This window comes from Microtus oregoni, unplaced genomic scaffold (assembly GCF_018167655.1).
Source record: "Microtus oregoni isolate MIOR12 unplaced genomic scaffold, Mior012 000035F_ref0000213, whole genome shotgun sequence".
Lineage (NCBI taxonomy): Eukaryota > Metazoa > Chordata > Mammalia > Rodentia > Cricetidae > Microtus > Microtus oregoni.
The window spans coordinates 8,386,053-8,406,415 of NW_024543094.1; the positions used below are offsets into that span (position 1 = coordinate 8,386,053).

At 42.7% G+C, this 20,363-nt stretch overlaps 1 protein-coding gene across 3 annotated transcripts in view; it reads right to left on the minus strand.

The window, feature by feature from the left end:
* Positions 1 to 1,118: 1,118 nt before the first annotated feature.
* The window catches only part of Larp4b (La ribonucleoprotein 4B), a 76,100-nt gene continuing 56,855 nt past the window's right edge, over positions 1,119 to 20,363 (minus strand). The window contains exons 12-19 of one of the 3 annotated variants that reach the window (XM_041630644.1): positions 16,130 to 16,236; positions 15,800 to 15,807; positions 15,556 to 15,712; positions 10,031 to 10,076; positions 9,256 to 9,420; positions 6,926 to 7,050; positions 6,736 to 6,844; positions 1,119 to 4,812 (exon numbers count right to left, since the gene is read on the minus strand). In XM_041630644.1, coding sequence (XP_041486578.1) covers positions 4,525 to 4,812; positions 6,736 to 6,844; positions 6,926 to 7,050; positions 9,256 to 9,420; positions 10,031 to 10,076; positions 15,556 to 15,712; positions 15,800 to 15,807; positions 16,130 to 16,236 — 1,005 coding nt within the window. In that variant the 3' untranslated portion in view covers positions 1,119 to 4,524. Of the gene's footprint in view, positions 4,813 to 6,735; positions 6,845 to 6,925; positions 7,051 to 9,255; positions 9,421 to 10,030; positions 10,077 to 15,555; positions 15,808 to 16,129; positions 16,237 to 20,363 lie in introns of all 3 variants that reach the window. The other 2 variants (XM_041630643.1, XM_041630645.1) reach the window with 2 other exon arrangements.

The window sequence follows — 20,363 nt, forward strand, 5'->3', positions numbered from 1 at the left end:
GGTGCTACTTCTATTAGCTGTTTTCTCCAGCTCAAGCGGTTAGGGAAAGGATCTTTAAGATTAGGAGAAAGGGAGGATGAGCTAGTTAATTTCAAACTTCTCTGTGTATGCATAAGGTTTGGTTCAGAGCCAGCGGGTCACCAGAACCACCCAGCCATGACTAGCAGGCAGTCCACAGGGCTGTGATAATCGCGCGAATTACTGAGCTTTGTCGAGGGTAAAGCTTCGTTACAAGGCACAGCAAACTAAGTCACACACCAGCTCTTTTTTTTTTTGTTTGTTTGTTTTTCGAGACAGGGTTTTTCTGTGGCTTTGGAGCCTGTCCTGGAACTAGCTCTGTAGACCAGGCTGGTCTCAAACTCACAGAGATCCGTCTGCCTCTGCCTCTGCTGGAATTAAAGGCGTGCACCACCATCGCCCGGCCCACACACCAGCTTTCTAAATTCCTGAGGCCAGGCAGTACACACAATCAGCACACACTAAGGTAAGTACTGAGTACCTTCCTACTCAGTTACACACAGCATTCGGAGAACAGGAAGTAGGACGGAAAACTGCCTTCAGGGGACACACCTACCTGGACATGGGGTGAGCTGCAGAATACAAACTCATGGGAATAGGTCGATTAAAGGGAATGGTGTCACGGAAACAGAAAGAGCGAGGTTAGGTGGACTGAGGTGCATGTAAGTGGTCACGTAAGGGAATAAAGGACATCACAAACCTGGGGAAATAACTCACAGTTGAGAACCTGGAAGCTGTGTGGTGGTGCACGCTGAATCCCAGTGCTCTGAGTTGCAGACCACCCTGGTCTACACAGCTAGTTTCAGGCCAGTCTCAAAAGAAACAAAGACACACTGGAGTGGCTAGAGAGATGACTCAGTAGTTAGGAGTACTTTTTGCTTTCCCAGAGGACCTGGGTTCTGCTCCTTGCACCAATAGGCTGTGGGTGGCCAACTTATGTGAGGGGCTGGAAGACTTTAAAACCTCAACTAGATTTGGGCCCCTGTTTATCATCCTTATGCAGAGTGATGGGAATATAGAGTGAAGCAAGCAAACAAACAAAAATCTTAAAAAAATGTATTCTTGAAGAAAATTTTAATTTAAAAGAATCAAAAGAAAAATTGAACAGTGCCTAAATCTTTTATTTTTCATAACCTACATTTTTCAAATTAGACAGTTTTACACTGAATGACACAAAAGGAAACTTAAATTACCAATAGTTTACATGTAAGCTTGATTCCAGTCTTAATGAAAAGAAGAACAGAAACAGAAACCCTCAGGCAAGCTTCCACGTTACACTCCCGTGCTGGGACTCGCAGCTGTTAGCGCTCCTGGAATCTTCGATTGTCTGTTGCTTTCCGTATAACAGGCTACAAAGCACACAAACCCACAACTACAGCTCACTGAAGGGGACACAACGACATGTATGCACCATCAGTCGCCTGCTGTGACACACTGAACCAGTTTTTCAATATCAACTGCAGAAACCCTATTACAGCAATGTAAGACTTTTTTTTTCCTTTTTTTTTATTTTTATTTTTATTTTTGCCACCCACCAGTGGCAACCAGTGATGCAATGACAGGAAGATCCACAGAGACACCATGACACTGACTACTGAGAGAGGGATCACTTGAAATCCAGGTCTGGTGAAATGGGGCCAGATTCCTATTCCATATTTCCATATGATAATTAAGTATCATCACACAATTTTACAAGTTAAAAATGTCATTGTGACTGGTATCTCTGATTCTACATCTTGAGATACTGAAAGGAATGAGTAAACTTAAAAAATAGATTATGAAAAGCACGTATCACGTTTGCTGTGTGTGACATGGCAAGAGTCTGCATGCACCCGACAGTTTCCTATTGTGGTAACTCCATTGTTTTCTGAGTGGAGAACCTCAGCCATCAGGAAGCCTCTGCTTTGACAATACGCAGATATTTGGCATATCACCTTTGCTTCCTGAAAAAGAGTGCTATTTAAAAAAAAAAATCACATCTGAGCAAGGCTTTAGTTCCTGGTGCCAGGCTGTCACTGGCTAAGCAGTGATTACAGTGTCCCAACCTCGTGCACATGCCCCCCTGCCCTTGCATGCGGCCACTGAGCCTTACACTTCCAGCCAGCAGACAGCAGGCACCCACAGCTGGCTCTGCCACTCACGCTTCCTGCTGCAGTGCACAGCCTTGGGGAAAGGACTTCTCATTAAAAATCAGGGCTCCTCTGCGAGAGCACCCTCGGGGATAGGGGAAGCTGATCGTACTCTGGCCCCTCTTCCAGTAAAGCTGTGATGTGAAGGACCTGGGGCCTCAGGTTTGCCTTTCCAGATAGACAGTATCTGCTAGTGTGGGTTCAAAAGGCTGGTTGTTTCTTCTTCTTCATCTTTTTTTGTCAGTGATCTGACATCTACAAGGAAGTTCATCCTACGTTCCTTTCACAGGCATCTGAAAGAGCACTGCGCATACTCCTATGTAACTGAATGACAGTTGCTCTCAAGGAAATGGTCACATGCATCAAGCATCTTTGCCTCTGGCAGGATAAATCACTTAGCAAAGTATGATTTTAATTAGTACATTTCTGTTTTTTACTTTCATCGGAAGATCCTGCCAGTCTCTGCTCTCCATACTCTCCTTCAAAACCTTTAAACATCAGATATGATCAGTATGCACTTACATACTTTTTTAAGAGTATGAAAACATCCAAAGGCTTTTAATAAGACTTTCCATTTCCCTTTTGCAGCAAAGAGGCAAAATCAGTTCAACACACCAGTATAAGGGGAAAAGAAAAACCTTAACAAATTAAAATAATACTCAAACCACAACATTTAGTTTATCTACATCCAGCTCAACAGTAACATTTATAATATATCAATAATTTTTATCAGATTCTTCTTTGTAGGGTACCTTTCTCATATGCTCTGATTATTTACACTGTACAGGCAGAGCACACTCCAAGTGCACAGACTTAACACAGTAGCGACTATTTGCACTTACAGGATTTTTCAACAGTCTGAAAAAAGATCACTTGTTGAAGCTCTGTAAGGTATGTTACAAAAACCACTGGAGTTCTTGTACAACAGTATGCGTACTCAGCAAAACCACCACCAGGAGATCGATCCGCACAGCCACTCCCACCAACCCAGGGGCCGGTCTCCGTGAGCTCTAAGCTGTCTTATACAAAAGTTAAGGCAAAGTCATTTTCAAGTTTAAATAAAATTCAAGTCTTTAAATATTGGATGGAAATAATTTTTTTCCTTAAAAAAAAGAAAAAAAAACCAACCTTCAGTCTTATTAAATAGCATTTTGTGGAATAAGCTGTATGGTTACACTTAGCAGGAAATATTTTAATGTCTGTTGCTTAGAATACTTAAAGAAAAATTTTAGGCATTTTAAAACAAAATAATTTATCTGTAACTTTATTATAAACTCACTAACTTTACTGCACTCTTGTTCTTCACAAGTGCAGCACTTCTTAGAAAGAATCAACAAGACCCTCGTCTTGGAGGTCAAAAGAGCAAGGATTCTGTCCTCCACTAGTCAGAGGGGAGACCACAAACACCACTCTCTCACGGCTAGAGACTTCTAAATTTATGTGCCGATGCAGAGGTACAGGAAGACATCCACACGGAGCCGGTTAAGACATGACTCTCCAGCAAGAATGTGGGGGGAACACCAACAGAGCAGGCACTCGAGGCTGGGAGCCAGGCAGCCTGCTCACAGGGACCAAAACATGGTACAACTTCATGGTATGATGTCAGTGGGCAACAGAGATTCTAGTTTCATCTAGGTGCTATTCACAATGTGCTTTGAATTTATTTTACATAATAGCCACTTGGAACTGGAGTGAGAAGCTGGTTACTTGCTCGCAGGACATCAAAACTCAAAGGTTCAGGTCTTTCTAGGGTGCTCTTTGTAGGTTCATTCTGCTCACTAGGCCAAAAAAGAACTGTATATACATATGTATCTTTTTAAAGCTAGAATTTCCTGTTAACTAACGGTTTAGATGAAAACACAGCTCCTGTGCCAGTATGTCAGGCCCTGACATTGCCAGTCCCTTGCTCTGTGAGGCCAAGGCTGCCCCTGCTTGCGCTATCAGCCCTCATCCATCTGTTGGGGACACCTTACCCATTTGCACTTGCAGACCAGTTGTTTTAAAAAAAAAAATGAAGTAGCGTAGTTCCCTTAATTTAGAAAAACTCATATAGCTTGCATTCAGAGCCACGTGGAGGCTTAATAAAAAATATCCATTTGTTAGGATAAATACATTTTCTATCCTGAAAAACAGACTTCTGCGTCACCTCCAGTTAAGCACCAACCTAAAATAAGGTTTATATTATATAATTAAATCCTGAAAAATAGATTCTTTTTTTAAGAGGGGAAATCCAACTCACAGAAGGAAAATAACTTGCAGGCATCCCATGGGCCTCACAGACACTGCAAGCTCCTAACCAGCGGCTCATTCTGTACTGAGTGGGAGAGCTTCGTTTGTGGTGAATAGAGCTCTTCCAGACCCTCCCAGCATCCAGCTTTCACTGAGGAGACTTTGGGGGAGTGTTCTGTTCCCTGTTCAGACGCTTCCCGGCAGCTGGAGGCGAAGGTCGGCGCCCAGGCTGCCTCCTCTGATCTTTGGGGGCCCCAGGAGTGGACTTGAGGGCAGGGGGCTCTCTGTATCTCTCCACAGGTTCAGCAAGCTTCTTCTCCTCCTTCCCACAGGCGACAGTGTTTGGCTTTTGTTCTTTTGGGGGTTGTAATGGGGAAGAAGGAGGCTCTTTACTTGTTCTCTGACAAATCTCTGCATAACTGGGCTTCCGCAATTCCTGGAAACATAAAATGTGGGATTATGGGTACAAAATAGCAGGGATGGTAGTTCCTTCAGAGATGAGCAACATAAAATCAAATTTTAGTTTTTAGTATAAAATTCTATCTTCATTGGTATTTTCACTTTTAAAACGTTCACAAAATTCATTACTTTTGTCATGTCCATGGCAGCTAGTGACCACCATCAAAGCTCTGGCCACTAGCACTGTGGACAAGTGTAGAGGATCAAGAATTCTCACTATGATAAAGCAAATTGTGGTCGTTTGAATGTAATTGGCCCCAATAAGTTCACAGGGAGTGGCACTAGTAGGAGGTCTAGCCTTGTTGGAGGAAGTGTGTCACTGTGGGAACAGGCTCTGAGATCTCTATGCTCAAGCTTTGCCTAGATCAGTTCACTTCCTGTTACCTTCAGATAAACATGTAGGGCTCTTAGCTCCTTTTCCAGCACCAGTCTGCCTGCACACTGCCATGATCTGCCATGGTGAGAATAGACTCAACTGTAAGCCACCCAGTTAAATGTTTTCCTTTATCAGAGTTGCTGTGGTCATCATGTCTTCTTCACAGCAACAGAAACCCGAGCTAAGACACAGCTATCAGTCCAGTTCTAGGACTTGATGACTGTGTCAGTGTGGGGCTGGAGTCTGCAGAGTCTGAAACTACTTTGGAAAGGGGAAGGTGACTGAAGAGGAATAATATAACAGTGCTGGCTCCTGGAGGAGAGGAGTCTGAACCATGAATGGATTTCCTTGAGTTATGTTAGATTTTGGCTTTTTATTTGTTTGTTTAGGTTCTATAAATCTAAATTTCTGTTAAAAGAAAATACTTTGAAAACATACATTCATTTTTCGAAGCTAATCATGTTTTTTGGATAGAGTTTGGTTTTTCATTTTGGTTAAAATGAAACAAATCATTCCCTTTCCTTGCAGTGCACTTTCCCTACCAAGACACACAGAGCTGCCGTTTAAAATGGCTAACAGACACAAAGGCCCAGCAAGGAAATGGTGAGCCAACTCTGCCCCCAGCATGAAGCCTTTAGTCATTCTTGAGAAATATGGTGGCCTAAGAGGCTAAAGGAGGGAAAATAGGCACAAAACCTGCTTCCCTTGACCCAAGACTGGACATCTGCAAGTGCTCTGCTTACACGGAATAAGCTAAGATGGTGTGACAGGGTGGTCCTGTGAATCTTATTCAATCATTTATTGAAATAGTATCTTATGGAGTGCAGGCTAGCCATAGTACGTGACATGGGCTTTAATTCTTAATCCCTGGCTTCCACCTTCTGAGATGCAGTCTTACTGGGTATGGCCCTTACACAGAGCTTGTGGAAATTCCATCTTCCTGCTTCTGCCTCCCAAGTCTTGGGATTACAGGTGTGTGCCTTCAAAACTAATGCAATTTTAACTTAAAGACTTACCTCAGCATCAAGCTGAGAAGATGCTAGGTCATCAAGGACAGAGACTACTAGATCTGAGGACTCGCTGCCTCACTCACTATGTATCCCTAAGCTGGCTGCACCTTGCTATGTAAACCAGGGGCATCAAGCTTGTAGTCACTGTCCTGCTCTGTCTCCCAAGCAATGGAACTAGAGGTCTGAGCCACCACACGTGGCAGAAACACTGGGATGTCAACAGGGCAAGAGGACACCAAGTTGCTCTTTTCAGTCATTCTGCTTAACTATTTTTCATACATATGACATACACAGTAAATGCAGAAAATGATTGAACTCCACCACACAGGACAGAGTTGGGGCCTTGTTATTATCTGAGAGATCCCACACTGACACAGAAAGGCTCAGTGATGTGGTACAGAGAAATGAAGGCACACACAAACGAAAATCAATCAAATTAGGATGACTAAAGATAGGCCGAGGCAGGACATACACAGAATGCCCGAGTGCTGGGCAAGTCAGGCGAAGAACTTACTGTTGCTGCTCCATTAACCTGCACTGATTTGCATGCGGTTGTAGTAGGGGTAGAAGGGAGTCTGTCCGCACTGTGGGAGTCCCTCTGCTTTTCTGCCACCTTGGGATCCCTGTGAAAATGCCAGCTGGTTTAACAATCACATGTAACATAACATGTACACGGCAGAGGCAGGTAGAACACAGATACTTACTCAGGTAAATGGACTGGAGAAGGGGAACGTTCAAATGCTGCTGTCACAGCACAGGGTGCTGGCATGGAAGGCTCTCTGGGGACCACTACAGGAACAGTATTTGTGCTTGCATCTGCACTGAGGTTCTGAAAATCATTAAGTAGCAGTTTACGAGTTGTCAGATCTTTGCCTAAGGAGTTAAGAGTCTAACCATTAAAACCATGGTGATCTCTAACCCATCTGGAGAGCCTCCTTCCCAACCCCTAAGTGACTGATACTGAATGGTGTCTTCACCCTTGAAGCCAACAGAACCAATAGTATCCTACCAACAAACTGCCAAGTCCCAGCAGAAAGACATAGGAGAAGAAGCCCCCAACAACATAACAACTACATTTTGAGATTGTTATCTGCTGGACAGCACTCAGCCTTCTTGCTCTCAGCAAATGCATGGTAGTTATCCATAAGCTTGTCTTCTTAAGTGTACAGTTACCAAACATACCATACTCATCTGACATGTCAGGGCTCCCCCTAGCAGGGACAAAATTACCAAGACAGTACACTATGATTCACTCTTGTCACTAGTACAAAACAAAAACTGACACAGATATCCACACCTACATAATCTGAGTGCCTGGTGCTGGGCTGAAGACACACATCCACAGGAGCTCTCACCACAACTACAGACCACCATGGAAGCAGGTGTACAATCCTGCTTTAGCCAACTTAACAGGCAAGGTCACTAAGCTAAGACCTGAGAGAATGAGAAATTATTCCATCAACGACTTTCTCAGTACAGCCATAATTCATACAAGTTTACTCATGGTATGCCATTAACCCAGTATGTGATTTTAGGGCAAGTAAATGGTTATAAGTTTAAATATAAAAAGATAAAATTTACTAACTGCCTTTCTTTTCAAAGCATATCAGTTCAAAGGTAAATAAAGTATCTGGAAGTGCACTTGGGGAGAATGGCACAGTGTAGACCCCTGTTTGGGGATGGGGTGGGGAGTTAACCAGAGACTGAGATTCTGCTGGGTTGAGGACCAGAGGTTCTTATGACTGTTCAAATGAAAGGAACCTAGCTTACTGAAACACAGGGCAGCCAATGACTTCCTATTTGTAACAGCATGCTCAGATCCAACATATGTTCAACTCTGCCTCTATGTAAACACAGACACATACGACACACTTTACAAAGAGTCACAATCCTATGTCAAGTCCTGGTACATTTTTGCAGATGTACCATCCCTGGCAGCAGTGTAGGCTGTGTAACGTGGCCACAACCCAGTACAGCCTTTCAGAAAGCACAGAAACTCAAGTGCATTCAAAGCAGCGACTGCTAGGATTCTTTTACCAATCATTCAAGAAGACCATAACTTGAAAACGAGAGTTCATAACTGTTGGAATGCATAATTCTCTGTTTTATAGGGCAATTGGAACTTACTAATGTGGACATTAAGATCTGTAATTTCTAAGACAGCCCAATTCTAACATGCGACACTTACTAGATAATATAGAAGAATCTTGGAAAATATAGTTACCATCTCTCAACACGAAAAGGACTAAACTCTTTACCTGACCTTAGTCTCAAGATACTGTATGCAGCAAAGTCATCCGCCCTAACTACTGTGGCGTGGTACCCCGGCACCTCAAGGCAGATGTATGATCTGACAACTGTAGCAGAAGGAATACCTGGACCAGGACCAGGACTACTCTACAAGACCACCCCCACCCCAGCACTTAGTCACACTTTAGTAACGAGGCAGAAAGTCATTTCTCTGCATGTCCCATAGTCTTTAAATACTGATGCTGGCAGGGGAACAAATCCCATTTCCAACCTGTGTAGCTAACTAAGTGTATTGCAGGAACCCTGGAAAGGAATTTCTCTGAACTTTAGTAGTTCAGCTAAGACTAGCAGTGATGACTACCACAGTGAACAACCTTGTGGTAGCCTAGAGTTTGCCTGAAATCACCAGACCACAACAAAGTGACTCTAAGCTTCTTGCTACTTACACTATGTAGATTCCCAAAAAAGCTGTCTTATTTCTGGTGTAATTCAGATTCCTGTGTCTCATTCTGTGTTTTGCGAAACAAAAAAAGCTTTAAACGTCAACAACAAAAATTAATCTAAGCATCTGTACAGCACAGGTCCACAGTAGCCTCAGCAGATGGCATGAGAAGGACGGCTTGACCCTGGCTCCAGCACGTGACCAATGCAAATCACCCAAACCTCACACCTCCCTCAATTATTTTCTCCTTTTAATGTGTGTGAAGAACCTGAGCCAGGTCCCTGCACAAAGTCAGTGCTCAGAAAACATCGACACACGTTACGGCTGTGACACATAGCTTACTCTTTCTTTAGGAGATCCTATGATCAAGCTGGAAAGCCTGTTTTCAAACAAGTCCTCTGCCTTCAAATTGCCTGCAGCTCCAGGTAACGGGGGGAAGTTGGACAGACCCAGTTCGAAGCTCGGTGATGGAGGCTTTGGTGGTGTTGGAGACTGAGTCTGACTGCTCTGCAACACAAGGACACCCCAGAAAGTCACACAGTGTGGAGACAAGGGCAGCACAGAACACAGCAAAGGATCTTCCAGCTCTCCTCTGTGTGAAACGTCTATAGGTGTTGCACGAGTCATTTCTAGGTTCACCTAACTTGAAATTTAGGCCATTAAAGTTTTGTGCAATGTTCCTCCTCCTATCTTAGTCTTAATCCACTGAATTAACTCTCATGCTTGCTTATTATTAGACTTAAATGTCTTGTAAAAATGAGCATTCGGAGCTAGAGATGGTTCAGTGAACAAGGTTGCTTGCTTTGTGAACAAAAGGACCCAAGTTCAAATTCCTAACACTCAAGTAAAAAAATAAACACGGCAATGTGTCTGGAACCCCAGCACTGATGGGTAGAGACAGGATGATCAAAGGAGCTCACTGGCAGCCAGCCTACCTGAACAGTGGGCTTCAGTGCTCTAGATAAGCTGCAGGCTGATGAGACACCTGAAGTCTCCTTCTGGCTCTTATGTTATCTAAGTGTATGGGTTCACATGAGTGCACACAGGCAGACACATAGAAGATGCATGTGCGCGCACACACACATACACACACACACACACAACTTTATGTACTCACTGTAAACTTCTCTTCTCTTTTCTTCCGATAACCAAAGGAATTTTTCCTAGGAGTAGAAAGCAAAAAGAACATTATTTTTCCCCTTACTTAGAAAATTTGCCAAGCTTATGTTTGTTCACATATTCAAAACAGTATGCATCAATTCAGTCAGTCTTTAATATTTTTCATCTTTCATGAATAAATTGATTCTAAAAGTCAGCTTTAAAAGGACAATCAAAACCCAGGCCTCATAGTACACGCCCATAAGCTCTATATTGGGGTGGCTGAGGCAGAGAGATGACGAGCGTATGGTCAGCCTGCATTAGATCATTTAACAAGATGGTTTTACTGTCTTAAACAAAAGTATTAACAACAAAAATTCAAATGTTGAGAGTACATCATTAAGTTAGATATTCAGACATTTAATAAAAAATAATTATTCTAAAACTTATCTACTGGCTACTTAGAATTTTTAAGATTTGAATGTTTAAATATCCCTTCAGCTGGAATGATAAGATATATATATATACAAAATCTGACATCAAATTATAGGTGAGCAATTTAAAACATGAGTCAAAAACCATGATTATCCCTTACTGCAAAAGTCACATAAGAACCTCTAAACCCTAAGAGGTCCCTAAACCCAGGCTTGCCTTCCTTATCAACAGCAGCCAGACCCAGGGCAGCAAGGCTGGGGGGCTGTGCCCTGCAGCACTAACTACAGTGAGCACAGAATCAGTATTTACAACACCCTGGACAGGTCCATGTGGTCTAACAAGCCATACATAAATCTCAACATGCAATTTCATTTTTGTTTATCCTTTCTATCATTTTAACTGAAGAGACTCCCCAAAAGCTATGCATTAATATAAACTTAAAATGAATTTGAACATTATTAATTACTTTATTTGTAGAAAATTTAAGAAAATGCTTTGGCTTAGGTGTAGGTCCTATTAATTAGAAGAAGAGGTTTGAGGGAGGCTCTAGGATACAATATCCTTTTTGAATCTGGAGGGGAGCCAGGCTGTCTCTGGTAGAAAATTGACTCTCCTTCTGCTGAGCTAGCCTAGTGGGGTTAAAGCCCTGAGCACAGAGGAGGTATCAGGCCATAAAGGCGGGCATGAGCAGCGACCTTCAACCTTCTGGAACAGGCCCCTCAGTCTCATAATGACCAGGCCTCTGGACACATGGGTAAGAGATGAACTTGTCTGGTATGGCACAGGCACTGTCTTAAGACACCAGGCAGGCTCCACTCCAGGTGTCTGTCCATCAGTACCAACACCATCTGACAACAGTGTCTCCCTGTCAGTGGAGCCCACAGAATGCACGACTGTCCCGATAGCACCTCGACAGCCCACTAGGAGCCTACGGGTGCAGCAATCCTATGTAGTGATAAGACGTCCTGGAACACGCTATCAGTGCCCCTCCCTTGACTGCAGAGTGAAGAGAGCCGAAGGACTGATGCTCACAGTGGATGATCTGTTGTAGCAGAGACATGATTTCAGCACCATACAGTTTGTACCTGGGATACTGGGCACTCACATTTTGAACCCCACATGGGGATACTTCTGCTTTGTGATCTAAGACAGGTTCAAATGACATAATTTTAAGATTGCTACCTGGCATTTGGGGCTTTTCACTATACTGACCTTGGCACGTAGAAAAGTAGCAGATACATGACTGAAGCCTTGAAGGTTCTACAGCAACAGAAAAAGCTAATGGGAAACAGACCCTCAAGGACACGCAGTGGAAGAGGAAATGTGAACTCTGCCAAAGAAGGAACTAGATCGCCCCTCCTGTTTCTAAATAGACTCTCTGGACACAGGCCATGCACTGCAGAGAGAGGAAGCTACACACCAATCCTGGTTTTACCAGTCCATGGTTCAGAAACAAGGGCTGAAAGCTACACACGTTCATGGTTCAACGTGCGCACACTCATGTGTTAGATGAGTGAGGTGCTCCAAGTCCTTACGCAGATTGAGAAGACAGTGAGAGTCTTCACTAGGACAAAGCCTGGTCTTCCTGTTCCAGTGGCTTCCTGGAAGCCTAGACACTGCTGGGAGACTGACAGCGACTATGTCACCAAAGAGAGGCAGGTTAACAAGACACTATCATGTCTCAGTCCTACCTTTTTATTTCACTTTTTAAATTGGCTGGGATTTTGTAAACTCTGCTTTTCCTCTGACAGGAGGCTTTGTTAAGCTTTTATTAACAAGGGTTAAAAGGACATGTGAACTCACCCTTCAGCTCACACTCTTTACACTGCACCCGGTGAACCCAGGAGGTCTCTGGCCCAGGCTCCCTACTCTTAAGATTAAGCTTTTAAGAATCTAAGCATGACTCTTGGGTTTGTAGCTGATACCTGATGTCACTATCTCTGTGTTATTCAATGCTCCCCGTTTGAGTTCTCAGTTTCCAGTAACTGATTTGGTATAAAAATGGCTGGTGTAAGGTCTACTAAGCCATGGGTGCCTGTAGCCTGTCTCAGAACCTACCACAGCCCCAAACATGTTGGCACCATCTATAACAGGAATTGCTGCTTCAAAATTCTTCAGATTAAACTTTCCAACTGCATTAAAAGCAAAGAGATGCTCTCCCTCCTTTTCTACTGATGTCCTTCAGGGTTACTAGCTTTTACAAGTGGACGCTCCAGTCAAGCAAACATTTCCACAATACTGAATGAATTATACAGTGGCTTACAAGTGTCTAAGTGAAAAGAAGAGCCATATGTCTTTCTCTTTAAAATCTAGAAATGACTAAGCTGAGTGGAGAAGACATGTCAGAGCAGAGAAGCTGAACCTACCACACCATCAGCCAGTGAACACATGAACGACAAGAGAGCTCGCTGAGCTTCCTGCTGGTAGAGGATGTTCCAGTGACCCTCACTCAAACCGGCCACAGTATTCTCTGAGACTGGGTCCAATGGATAGCAGGTTCCCTCTTTTTAATGCTGCGAGGGTTGCAAGAGGCAAGGATAGATGCTGACAGAGGATGGCACATGACATGCAGGAAAAAAGCACCTTCGTTACACCTGAGCACAAGTGAAGTAGCAGGCACTGAGGCAGAGGCTGCCGTGAGGTAACCAGGAGACCAAGCAGCCATCACCCATGAGAGTGATCTACCTAAGTCAATAGTTTCCCACTGAAAGAGGAAACGATTTAGGGCCGCAGGGAAGTCAATGCCTACCTAGCACTGAAGCATCAATGGACTGGCTGATGCTCTACCAGGGACTAATGTAGCTAGTGACTATTACAACATGGTGACTGAATATTTTAAGAAAGTATTGAAAATGTGTTACTCAAAGTAAAAGATTCCTTTCAGATTACTATTATTTGCTACTAATGCATCTGGCCACTCACGAGTTCCACAACAAGATTAATATTAATGTTCACAAAAAGTAACACAATATGCATTCTGTAGTCATGGGTCAAAAAATAATTTCAACTTCTACGTCTTACTGTTTAAGAAATACATTACATAGGTGCTAGGGAGATAGTCAGTCATAAAATGCTTATTGCCCAAGCCTGAAAACTTGAGTTTGAGCCTCAGGACCCACATTTTTAAAAGCCAACACTGGGACTAAGGAGATGTTCACTTTTTAAACTGCCTGTAATGAACGCATGAGGACCTGAGTTTGGCTCTCTAGAACACACAAAAGCCAAGTGCGGCGGCTGCATCTCTAACTCCAGTCCACATGGGGAACAGGTATAGATCCTGGAACTTCACAAGCCAGAAAAGTCTGCTCAAAAGACCCTGTTTCAAAAAACAAGGTAGGGAGAAAAAGATGGCTGGCATCGTCTGTGGCCTTGACACAAGCATCATCCAAACATCACAGACTCTCAAAAATAAAAATGCCAAGTAGACACGTTTACAGTACTGGCATTGCAGTATTCAGGAAAGGGGAACGCTGGAGTCATGGTGAGCTCCAGTTCAATGGCAGACACTGTTCTCAAAATGAAGGTACATGGGACTTGAGAAGCAAGACCCAAAGTTGATAAACGTAATACACGTAGCCTGTTTACCCCACTAATAAAATAGGAAATTACATTTCATGGACAACAGTGACACTTCTGGAAAGGACCCCGCCACTGCAGGTGCTGTTAAAATGCCTGTGATCAACGGGAAGAGGTCAAGACAGCAACATTTTGGGCTTCAGTGAGCCTCAACAGCTTTCTCACTGTGACCTTCAATGGCTGAGGGGCTGTTTCGTACACAAGTGAAAAGACAGTTTCTTGAGATAGATCTACTGCTGCCCAGTGTCAGTGGTGTGTATGGACAACAAGAGGCTGAGACTATAGCTGGGTGATTAGGCAACAGCAGGGGGTGAGAGGTTTGGCTTCCAATATACAAATTCTGTGAGTAAAATAAACAGCAGTGTATGCTTTATAAAGCAAAGAAAAAAGGCACTAGTGTCTTATTCTTGGGCCTTGCACACCCAGCCCAACTGTTAGCACCCCAAGTCACTCAGCACACTAAAATAAAAAACTTTGCCGTGACCCCTGCTTTTAATGTGGTAGCCTAGACCCAAACCTAGATAGGCCGAGGTTCTTGGCCAGCACCTGTCAGAGGGCAATCCTGACAGGCTTTACCGTATGAGCAGCTGGCCTAGTCAACACTGGGTAGGGTGCAAACTCTGAGTCCCACCTGTGTCTTTTCTAATCTCACCTCTTTGGAGGAATGGCAGAAGACAAGACAGCAAGCCAGAAAGAAGGAAGTGCACTGGAGGTCCCAGGGAGAAGGAAGTGGAAGCAGAGTAGTTCACATTCACAGCATATGGAAAGAGCCCTAGCTAACAAGAAGCACCAAGGAACTATCTGCCCAAGGATGGAAATGATGTGACCAATGGCACTGCTTCCCAATAGCAGCTTCTGTTTATGAGTACGTTTAGTAAAAATGAAATTTAAATGCTGGTTTGCCTGGCTACCAAACTCTTGCATCTGCTGACTATATCCCATTGCCACCTCAATCCTATTTTACTTATTTTTGTGGAGCACTAGGCATTGAACTAAGACCTTGTTTATACTGAGTAAGCACTCTATGGTGAGCTACAAGCTTAGCCCTTCTCACTACCAGCTGTAAAGAGAGCAAGGCTAGGAATCTGTGGGACACACCTTGGAGGCTCCCTCTGTTAAAGGCAGCGACCTAAAAAGCCAGGGCTAACAGCCAAGGTGAGACTGCCCAGGACGAGCAGATATTAGACACTGTACAGCCCCTACATGCCAGCTGCAGTGTTATGAAAGAAAATGTTATGCTTTTAAGATAAAACAAAACACTGAAGTCTCTGCTCTAAAACCCACTACCCTGAGGAATTGAGAAGCCTTTGATGTTTACAGCCTTCTTTTTTTTTTTTGTTTTTTGTTTTTTTTTTTTTTGGTTTTTCGAGACAGGGTTTCTCTGTGGTTTTGGAGCCTGTCCTTACAGCCTTCTATTTAATTTTCTGAAGTGTATTAGGATATGATTATAAAACATCTAAATTAAAATGTGAAATATTAGTAGTTCATGATAGGTACATAATATCTGCTTGACAAAATATGCGAGTGACTTACCTTCCTCTCCCTAACCCAGGAGAGGATTCAAGACTACTTGGCTCCACACGCCCAGTTCCAATCTCTCTCTTGGCATAAGCTGAAGGGTTTTGTATTCGTGTTCTAGTTTGCCCTGCTTGCCTCGTCTGTGGACTCCGGACACCATTAATTAATCGATCTGCAGTGAAGTTAAATATTGAAGGACTTTCTAGCAGCCCAGGCCCTCTCTCTGTACTAGGAATCGCATGGCGCAGATGAGACTTACTAGGATTCCTGCAAATGAGATGTTTGTATATGCTGAGTTATAAAGCAATCAAGGAGTATAGAATGAGCATGCTAATGTGAAATATGTATGTCAAGATCTGCTTCCTACTTAGTAAACACATGGTAAACGTTGCCCCCCAAGCCAGAATCTGCTCCTTACTACTAGCAGCCAGCTTTGGGGTTGAGCCTTTCTATACAATTATATATTATATAATTTATATGATTACAGTTTTAAGCTTCAGGAAATTTCATCTTTGTTGTCCCTCATTACAAATAACCCGGAACAGTGAAAATGAAGCTCGTGAGCATCGGAAACATCCTGGGAACTTGCCTGCTTCTAGGAGGATATTGTCTGAGTGATGTCAGAGGAGACGCTGCAGGTTTGAAGGTCGGAGATGTAAACCCATTTATAAATCCAGTACTTGGAAATGGAGTTACCTGAATTCATTAACAAAAAACAGGCATGTAAAAACATAAGACACGAGACACTTCAATTGGATTTACAATTGCATCTTGGGTAAACCAGATCAAGTCTTCCTCTTGCCAGAGGTGTTAATTCCATGTTATGCTTAAAAATAACTGCAGGGTAAGGAAAAACAAGATTATTACAAAATGCAACGCCTAGTGAGCATTCAAGCCAGAGCTAGTGCTAAATATTTTCTCCCTATCTCCTTAGGTAATCCTTATAGTAATCAAATGAGAACACCATAGGACAGAACCTTGCCCAAACTCACATGGGAGTCCTGAATACAGGCATTGCTGATGATGCTTAAACTAAGTTAACTAGGGTTACTACCACCAGCCTGGCAAGACATGATGATCCTTTATTCTGAATAACCTTAACACAATTCAAAGAGCTCAACGTTAGAAGTTCTCACATACTTATTGCTCCTAACCATGCAGGTATCACTCCCACAGCCTTTGGCAGGGATTTCTTTTCTCTCCCGCTCTCTCTCTTTAGGGTTTACTTTCGTGCAAGACTTGCTGTAAACAGCATCCTATTTTTAGACTATAAATTTTTTCCAAGTGAATAAAGTGGCACAGAACATATAAATATAATAATATAAATAAAGTTCACAAGAAAATAACAGGCCATAATGACCTTAAAAGTTTAAAAGCTTAAGTATAGGATTTTAAGTACCATGCAACAGTTTTTAAAATCTTGAAACATAAAAATAGGGTAAAACTCAGTGTGGAGGGCTCAGTGGCCCCAGTGCATACACAGGTATCACCACGTGACTTCGACACTTGTATGCCAAAGGAATCCCTCCTGAGAGTTGTCCTCTGTCCTCTAGAGTTCACCTGTCCTGGCATGTATGTAGCTGGACATGCATGCACGGAGCACACACACATACACACACTCACACACGCTTTAAAGGTGAAGGAGAGGCCAACTCCACACTCCTGCTGTTGCACATGGGCTTAGAATAATCATAACAATAGTAATTACAAAATTACAAGATGGAAGGGTGAGAGCACTAACTTTTTGGCTTCTGGGGGCATGTGGTTTCAAATATTCTCCAAGTAAATGACATTATTTCCAAGAAACTTAGTTGCTTGGGGCCTTCCAGTCTCTATGAATGTTCACTAACATGAAAGAAATAAGCACAGGTTCCTACATAGCTGGAACATGTGAAGACAAAAAAGGGTGGGAGACCCCAGCAGTTCTCTTCAGCATTAACTGGAAAGCAGAAGCTCTATTTAAAATGGGCATTGGAGCTAGAGCATCATTCCCTGATTACAAAATTTTAAGTAACAAAAGAAAACATTTAACAGTTGTCAAGGAAGATCCACTCCCTAACAAAACTCCACAGTCCATGAAAATTACAGTGCTTAAAAAAATATTTCCCAGTTACACAACAGACAGGGGATTAACATCTTTGAAGAAACCTAAAATTAAACACCAAACCCCAAACCATCCAGCTAATAAATGGACTAATGAACTGAACTCTCAGTTCTGAGAGGAAACACAGATAGCCAGTAAATACTTAAAAACACCCAGTAGCCTAAGCTACCAAGGAAATGCAAAAACAGATTCTTACCCTGGCCAGAAGGGTTACCACCAAGATACGAACAAAGACAAATGCCAGTGAGGACAGGAAGTAGGGAGCTCTAACTGACTGTTAGTGGGAATGCAGATGGAAATCAGAATGGAGGGCTCTCAATAAACTTGGAATACCGCATGACACGGCTGTATCACTCTTGGATATTACATATCTATGTTTACTGCTGCTCTACTATAACAGTCAGGAAGCAGAACTATCCTATAAGTGAAGCAAACCAAACTTAAGACAGAAACCGTGCTTCCTTTAATATCTGAAACCTAGATTTGGGGATCGGGACAGTAGGTAGGTGCGGGGCAGAGACAGGAAACTAGAAGGCAGCTCATGAGAGTAGGAAGGGCTTTAAGAGGGAAAAGAGATTTAACATGCCAACACAGAGCAGGTGAGATGATCTGAGGGAAGGAAGGAAACCAGCCAGAGAGGAGAAAGTGGTGGTGGGAGGGACAGTAGAGAAGAGAGATTAATGATAACAAAGTATAATAATACACAGGCCCCAAAATGGAGTAATAAACCTATTACACTTTGTTGGCTAACTTAAAAGTTAAGGGGAAAAAATACAACACACTAGAAAAGCCACTTAATCCAGACCAAAGTTTTGGAGACTTTAAATCTGGTAAAACCAGCCAGGTGATGGTTGCCCACACCTTTAATCCCAGCAGAGGCAGGTAAATCTCTGAGCTCAAGACCAGCCTGGTCTACACAGTGAGTTCCAAGATAGCCAAGGATATATAGAGAACCTGACTCAAAAAACAAAAACACAACTGGCAAAACCAAAAGATTAGTTTAAATTTGGAATTTTACATAATACCTATCTCAGAAAAGGGCCTGGATAGGAAGGCCTAAGTAAAACAACAGTGGTTGACTGAGGACCCCAAGAGAGGCATCTAGACAGTATGACAGAGGGTGACAGCATCACCTGGGGAAGAGCACTAGCAGGAGGAGGCAGAGTTCCACTCCAGATCTCTTCTGATGCTCCTGGGAAAGGGAACACCACGGCCAAGGGTCCATGTTCATACAAAGCACACTACGGGAAAGGCATCTTTCCTTCTCATCAGAACTCACTCTACAGTGACAGGCACATCTTCCCTTCTATCAGCCTGCACAGCTGTGCGTTCCCATCCATGTACACTGGTACTCAATCAGATCTGCCTTGGCCTCCTTCACCTCTTCTTCCCCTCCTTTTCCATGCTGGTCTCTCCCTCTAGAATAGAATTTCTTCTATATTCGCATCTTTAAAGAAATATAGACCTTTATAGCCCAAATGTATGAGAGAAAACACATGGTATTTGTCTGAATGTAACATTATTTTGCTTAATGTGATGATCAATCCATTTTCTTGCAAATAATGTGTTTTATTCTTTCTATTTATATTCTGAATAATATTCCATTGTGTGTGTGTATATCCATATCCATACCCTTTACCTACTCCCTCACTGATTCCCAAGCCCTGTGCGCAGCACCACAACAAAGATAAATGTGCAGCTATCTTTGTCTGTAGATTTTTATTTCACTGGATGTATGCCACCGGTGATATAACTAGATTCTATGACAGTTCAACTTTTTTTCTTTGCAGAATCTACATACTGATTTCCACAGTGGCTACAGTAATTTACATTCCTAGCAACTATGTACGAGGAATCCTTTTTCCCAGCATCTTCACCAGTAGATCAGCATGCCATTATCTCCTTCATGATAGAGTCTCAATGTAGTTTTTAATTGCATTTATTTCATGGCTAAGAAAGTTGAGCAATCATTCATTCATATATATATATGAAATATAGCACATGACCATATTTATACTATGTGTACTATTGTGAAAGACATATCTATACTTGGGGGTTTATGTGCCACAGCACACATATGAAGGTCAGAGATCTTTGTAAAGCCAGGTATCTTCTTCTAAATGGCATGTATTCAGAGGCTCAAACTTGTGCTGCCTGCCTAGCTTGTGCAAGTAATTTGCCAATTACTTATTTGTTCTTCTGGTGTTTAATTTTTTAGTTCTTCATGTATCTGGGAATTAAGCCTTTGTTGGATCCCAGTACAGACTGTCTTTACCATGGGGAATTGCTTCTTTGCTGTGTAGAAGCTTTTAAATGTGAAAAAACCCTGTTTGTCTACTCTTTCTGTTGTGTTCTGTCTGAGTCACTGGAATCCGACTTAGACAGTTTTTCCTTATGTCTCCATGTATTTTCCTCTGGCCATTTCAAAATTTTGGAGATAGACATAATTTTGAATTTTAGTATTGATATACCAAACATTTTTTTACTACAGGGGTTCTAGACCTGGGGGGAGGGGAGTGATATTGGTCTCATTGAGAACTCCTTTCTAACTCTGCCTGTCCTGCACACAGCTAAAGAGCTACCTTTAAAAAAATGGAGTATGTTCTCACTTCTTAACTCAAACGTTCAGGTAGAAGTCCATGTGTCTATAGGGACTCTCTCTCATAAGGGCAACTTACTACCTGTGCCCCCAGTTATCTGCTCTACTCAGAAATCAAAG